The sequence below is a fragment of the Sinocyclocheilus anshuiensis genome, unplaced genomic scaffold (genome assembly GCF_001515605.1).
Source record: "Sinocyclocheilus anshuiensis isolate Anshui unplaced genomic scaffold, SAMN03320099.WGS_v1.1 scaffold343, whole genome shotgun sequence".
In the NCBI taxonomy this organism is placed as follows: domain Eukaryota; kingdom Metazoa; phylum Chordata; class Actinopteri; order Cypriniformes; family Cyprinidae; genus Sinocyclocheilus; species Sinocyclocheilus anshuiensis.
This window is the reverse complement of record NW_015549598.1, coordinates 1,757,713-1,764,860: the sequence shown is the minus strand read 5'-3', so window position 1 is coordinate 1,764,860 and position 7,148 is coordinate 1,757,713. Positions and strand designations below refer to the sequence as shown.

Below are 7,148 nucleotides of genomic sequence, written 5' to 3'. Positions count from 1 at the left end.
CTCCACCCCCACACGGCCCTACACACACACACGATTGAAACATCCCAAAAAATTCTAAGAAATACATTTTATTTTATAATTCAAAACATACATTCCAATAAATTAGAATTATAGATATATTTATTAATATTTTTTAGAATTAATTATATATGTAATTTATCAAATAATTAATCAATGTTATAAATATTTTAAATATAATTTTTGTTAAAATAAAAAATAGAAATAATAAAATAGTTAATCATCAATGTTAAGTCATCAAATATTGAACATTTTAAAAATATTTTAAATGGTCATATTTTAATATATACTACCAATACTACTACTAATATTACCAGTACTCATATTTCATAACACAACTAACAAATATTTAATTGTTAAAATTTTAATATTAATAATAGTTCATATTAAATTAGCAATATTAAATGATCAAATATTGAAATATATTTAAAATATTTTAATAATACATTTTATTATTATATTATGATTATATTTTAATAATAAAAAATATTACTACTACCAATACTACTATTAGTACTGCTAATATCATAATTATCAAAACACTAACAAATAATTAGCAGTTTAAATATTTCTTTATATTTTAAATATGATTTTAATTGTTAAAATAATATTATTAATAACAATAAGTTATTATTAAATTAACTTATTAAATGAAATGAACAATTAAATTAACAATGCTAAATGAACAGATATTGAAATATACATTTAAAATATTTTAAATGTTAATATTTTAATAATGAAGAACTACTACTATATTTATCAATACACTAAAACATTCTGATAGATTAATAATAACAAACAATTCATTTATTTGTTATTATTATTAAATTGTCAATGTTAAACGATTATTTGTTATTATTATTAAACTATCAATGTTAAATGATCAAATATTGAAATATATTTTAAATGTTAATATTTTAATAATGAAGAAACTACTACTACTATATTTATCAAAACACTATTAAAACATTCTGATAGATTAATAATAACAATTTATTATTATTATTAAACTATCAATGTTAAATGATCAAATATTGAAACATGCTTAAAATATAATTTGAACTGTTAATATTTTAACATTAAAATACTACTACAACTAATAATAATATCACATTCAGATATTGTATATTTATGACCACTATTATTTACACCAGTGCTTATAAAGCGTTGACATGCACACATCTGTCAGACACAGTGTGGCACCTGCAGCAGCAGAATAAAGTAATCCACAGGGTGGTTCCGCGTGTACAGGTAGTGATCAGGACTGAGCCGGTTGGTGGGGTCAAACTTCACTTCTTGGTTGACGCTCGGGTGCCGCAGCAGATGAAACAGGACTATCTCTGACACGCGCTGCGGGCTGAAGTGTTCCACCTCTGAAACAGAAATAACCTCTGAAATCACCTCCATTAACCAGCACATAAGCACAGATTGTCCCGCCATTGATCCGAGAGACAGGGAATGTCCTTTAAAAGTTGAGGCTTGTTGAGACAAACTTCTTTACCTCTTTATACTTGTCAGGCAAACAGACATGCACTACTGTTTTGGGTCAGTAATATTTTGTAATGTTTTTGAAAGAAGTCTCTTATGCTCACGGAAGCTGCATTTATTTGATCAAAAATAGAGTAAAATTGTGAAATATTATTACAATTTAAAATAGCTGTTTTCTATTTTAAAATGTAATTTATTCCTGTGATCATTTCAGCATCTTCAGCATCATTACTCCAGTCTTTAGTCTGGTATCACATGATCTAGTGGTCGACTGATATGCCGATATATCCGATATATCGGCCGATATTTGGCATTTTTAAAATATCGGCATCGGATGATAAGTTTTTCTGTTTGGCCAATGCGTTCGTGGCGGGACTTTTATTTTGACGGCACACCACTGAGAATGGCAGCGCCTGAACATACCGTGCTCACATTCTCCCTCTTCGCTGTAACAGTTCACAGTTCTGTCCACGGACAGAAGTCTGTCTAATAATCAGATAGAACTGTTAAACAAAGGATGTATACAAAAAGTATTATAACGATTGCTTTTATATTGTTAGTAATAGAAAGGCAAACATTCTAATACTTTCTCGTTTGCCGTCAGCATTCAGCAAATACACATTTATATAATTTAAACAAATCTTTGAATGACTAATGAACATCTAATTTCAAAAATCTTGCAAACTTAGTCGAATTCAGCTGTGAGATCTTATGAAGTGTGCATTTGTATCCTGCACGATCGTGTGTACTCTGTATGACGGTCGGTACGTGCGAACTGAATACGGACAGGAGGAGAGTTCAGCTTCATTAAGACGCGCGATCGACTAACTTTAAACTCGTGATTTCAAATTATGCCGCGCTTCATGCTTTTGCCCAATGTCATATTCATGTCATTTTTACTATGTGCTGTATGTAAAATGAGTGTTACCTTGGTTTTATTTGAAAAAATGTGATTCCCAATGCACACAAACTTCCCAGAATACTGAGTGCCCTGTTGGTTACAGTGTTTACTTCCTTTTTAATTATATTTATATTAAATATTTGTAAAAAATACGTTGTCATTTAAAGTATAAAGCTTGTTTATTTTACACATTTATTTTTTAATCCATTTTAAAATTTCTTAAATATTAAATAAAATAAAATGATATCGGCTTTATATCGGCCACCCTGCTTTCCAAGATATCGGCATCGGCTGTCAAAAAACCAATATCGGTCGACCACTAACATGATCCTTCAGAAATCATTCTAATATGCTGATTTGCTGCTCAAGAAACATTTCTTATTATTATCAGTGCTGAAAACAGTTAATATTTTTGTGGAAATTGTGATACATTTTTGTACAGGATTCTTTTGTAACATTATAAATGTCTTTACTGTCACTTTTGATCAATCAAATGTGTCCTTGCCAAATAAAAGTATTAAATAAAAAAAACATACTGACCCCAAATGTTTGAACAGAAGTGTATACTGTATATAAACATATTAACTAATGATCAGCTCAATAACTGTATATAAATATGACAAGTTGCTTGAATGGTCTTAATTCATGATAATGAGACATTGTTTTGTGATTATTAATGTTATTATTATTAATAAATGCATTTTTTAACATTGGTCTTTTATTATATAACTACGGAGCCCTGTACACGACATGCAGACAAAAATAGATTTATCACGGCCACAAATTAAACATTTGTTCCCTCATTATAGTAAAGGGTGACCACGTTGAACTAATTTGTTCCCACGCTTTGATTTAAGTAAATTGAAGGAACAAATTAGTACAACGTGGCCCCGATTCACTAAAACAAGGGAAGGAGTTCTTAATTTGTGGGCACAATGCATCTATTTCTGTCTGCATGCCAAGTACAGGGCTCTGTATGTATCTGTTTTGTAAAAATTAGGCTGAACACAAGTGATTTTAACATGGTTAAAAGTGTTTTAGCATCCAAAAACACATGGGAGGTTCCCTTCTGACTGATGCATTTGAAACTTTGACCAATGCAACTTTTTGTTGTTCATGAATACTGGATGAGGATTGTAAAAATAATTTGAAAGAAAGTAATTCATTAACTATTGACTTTTCTAGATCTGGAAATCACAAAAAAAAAATCTTCAGAAAATTTTTCCAAGACCGCGGGAACCGTGACCCCTTAACCGTGGTAAAATCACTGTAACACACAGACTCTTGCAGCTTATCGGTTGATATTAAAGCAGACAGACCTCGGGACAGGAATCGGTGGGTGGCCAGCAATAGTTGAGGAGAGGTGCGGATCTTTGGTTCACCCTCTGGAGGTTTAAAGATGGAGAACTCGTCATGAACGCTGCGCGGCTCCAGAGGAATCTCCACCGGGGCCATCGGACGCTTCACCTTCATGTCCACTGTGGAAAAAAACAAAATGCATTATAAATCAGTTTAAGTGCGGCGACAGGGATCAGCTCAAAAACACATCAAGCAGCTGCTCACTGTAGCCATCAGACTCGTCCAGGATCTCAGATTTGATGATCTCCTCAATGACGTCCTCCAGCGTCACCAGACCCAGAACCTCGTAGAACGGATCTCCTTCGCCCTCATTATTCACCTTCTGAACGATGGCCAGGTGTGAGTTTCCTATGAAGACAGAGAGAGAACATATGCTTTAGTAGAAGCAGCTTTGTAATGACTACGTTTCAATAACTGCATTCTATAATTCATGATGATTAAATCTATGATTAATAACAAAAAAATAGAATTCTTATTATACGATAATTATTCATCTTCAAAAAATATTTGACAAAACAAAAATGCAGCGATTAACCAATCAGAATGAAGAAATAGAGAGATGTGCAATAAACACTGATATATAAACACTGTTTTAGATGTATTATAACGTAAAAATATAAAACTATTTAAAAAAGTATAAATTATTAAAATATAAATTAAAAGAATAAAAAAAACAATAAAATAAAAAATGTTTAGTGAAAATAAAAACCCAAATATTTATAAGCATTCAAAAGCAATAATTATAAGTAAATCAAAATACTAAAAACATACTCTAACAGATTAATAATGATAATTAGAATTATTATTATTGCTAAAAATACAATAATTTTAATAGCATTTTAAATGTTAATATTTGAATAAATGCTAATATTTTATAAATAATAAATTTTTAAAAATGTTTAGTAAAAATAAAAGCCCAAATATGTATACACATTCAGTATCAGCCTAATCAGGCCGACAGCAATAATTATTCCGACAATAATAACAATAGTAACAGTAGTAATACTAATACTACTAATAAATGTTTAAATATTGAAACATATTTAAATTATTTTAAAATTGTAAATATCAAAATGTTAATAATAATATTTAGTGAAAATAAAAGCCCAAATTTTACATGAATTCAATATCGGCATAAACTGATGCAATTTGTTTGAAGGGATCTTTTTAGGATTATCAAGTTATGAAAACACTTCAAACACAGATTAATAATAATAATATAGCCCAAATATAATAGGCATTCAATATTGGCCTTGTCATGTCAATAGCAAATAACTGCAGATAACTGGTGAAATATCGGTCGAACACCGATACTCATAGTTTGAAGGCATCTGCTTAGGATTTGACATGCCTTTTTTGAATTCTTCCAGCATTGCATCCAGCTTGGTGTCATTAAAAACAAAATGCAGAGGATGGTTGTAGAACTTGGTGATGGTGGTCATGGGAGTGCGGTCCTCCGGATCAACCAGCGCCAGGTCTTTGACGTACAGGATTTCGATGATATTGGACCTCTCCTCTTCATACACCGGGACACGAGTGTAGCCGCTCTGCATGATCTCGGACATGGTGTTGAAGTCCAGCACGGCCGTGGAGGGCAGCATGAAGCAGTCCTTCAGGGGGGTCAGGATGTCCTCCACGGTTTTGGTCCTGAGAGCGCCTTTACTGAACTCCACCTTGACGAACTCATTATACGGATCGTTCACACTAGTCCGAATCATTTCCATGGTTTTCTCACGGATGCCCACGGTGCTCACGTCCCGGTGCAGGATCAAGTCCAGCAGGAGGCCGAGAGGACAAGAAAGTGGACACGTCAGGATGAGACAGATCTGGGCCAGCCATATCAAACCCGGTGCCATCTGGAACCCATAACCCGAACATAAAATATGAGGAACCAACTCAGCCAGAAGGAATATGAGGAAGCCACTAGTGAACACAGAGGGCAGGATGGACCCATAGAGACGGTACAACAGGACGCCGAGCACCGAGTGACCCAAAGCGCAAATGAACAAGAGCGAACAAACCAGAACATTTCCTCTCCTCCGGATGGGCTTGAGGCGTTTGGCCGCCCGCTTTTCATCCTCCGAACCGCAGCTGTGCAGAACATACAGCTCCAGTGGGTCCAGCCACAGCAAACTCAGATTCACACATCTGACCACACTGCAAACCAAAACCAGAAGCACAACCACCAAAATCAGACCCCATAATGGAATGTAATCTGATGGCACAGCTGGGTTCTTAATAATCAACTTGTCCGACCCGAAAGACCCCCATGTCTGGCCCTTTAAGACGCAAAAATGATGGAGTACAGGCTCTGCATCTTTATCCTCCGGTTCGGATGCTGCAGCTTCAGTCTGGACTTCTATAATCCCGCTGTTCTCTTCATCCGACGCGAACGCTCCGCGTACCCGGAACGCGGAGGAATTGCGGCGTTCCTCCAGCGCGCACGGGTCACCCGAACAGCCTCCAACCGCGGCGAACGCGACCCACGGCCAGGTCTCATTGGACAGGTAGGACCCAAACAATCTGAGCTTGAAGGTGGTCCCGTGCGGAGCTACGAGGACCCGTTCGCGCATGTACACCCGCTGGTTTAAGTCCTCCAAGCGCAGTCCGTAAAGATGCGTTTCTTGAAGGCTGCAGGTTCCGAACCCGCACAGGAACGATATGATCAACGGGAGACGCAGCTCCGCCAAGCTGACCACCATATTGGAACAGGGCAGCCTGGCTTTATGAATCATGTGACGCTGATGTTGTTGCCGCTACGCTACCCTCCTACTTTTTCAGTTGTTTTCATATAAAACGATGAGGGAAACTGGCTCGGTCCGGCCGCCATGTTGGTTCCGTGATTCTTGAGAAACCGGCACGGACTTGCCCCCAAACTCTGGAGCCACAATGAACGCAGTTTCTTTTTTTTTTGCACTGCCGCTACGTCGTGTCCACAATGGACCAATGACAGAAGAGCAAGTGCTCGCTTGACCAATCGGAGAACGGTCTGTTTTGGTAAACCACGCCCACAACGGCACTGAAACACTTCAGCGTGTGAGATGAGCGAGGCATCTTCTCAAGGCTATTTTGAAAACAAACGTTTTTTGTTTAAATATTCACAGCTTTTTTTCGTATCTAGCGGTTAGATTGACAAAGAGAGAGTTTGAGAGTTAAAAACTGACCGTAATGTTTTACACCTCGCAAAAGTTTTACCTACGGTTTGCCATTGGAATAAAAGCAACATCACTATACCGACTGAGCAAAAGAGGTGTTTTAATATAGAATTATTTCGATTAAGCATTTACATCATCAGAACTCAACAGAAATACAAAATATTTTATACAGATTGCTTTAAATACGATCGTGTTCATGGGAAGTACATTACATCTGCATTTTGCAT

At 35.7% G+C, this 7,148-nt stretch overlaps 1 protein-coding gene across 2 annotated transcripts in view; it reads right to left on the bottom strand.

Annotated features, from left to right (window-relative positions):
• LOC107658637 (metal transporter CNNM3-like) overlaps window positions 1-6,799 on the bottom strand; it is a 16,299-nt gene extending 9,500 nt beyond the window's left edge. The window contains exons 1-4 of one of the 2 annotated variants that reach the window (XM_016447264.1): window positions 5,118-6,799; window positions 3,971-4,114; window positions 3,727-3,885; window positions 1,222-1,391 (exon numbers count right to left, since the gene is read on the bottom strand). In XM_016447264.1, coding sequence (XP_016302750.1) covers window positions 1,222-1,391; window positions 3,727-3,885; window positions 3,971-4,114; window positions 5,118-6,501 — 1,857 coding nt within the window. In that variant the 5' untranslated portion in view covers window positions 6,502-6,799. The remainder of the gene's footprint in view (window positions 1-1,221; window positions 1,392-3,726; window positions 3,886-3,970; window positions 4,115-5,117) is intronic. The other variant, XM_016447263.1, reaches the window with a different exon arrangement.
• Between the last annotated feature and the right edge of the window lie 349 nt (window positions 6,800-7,148).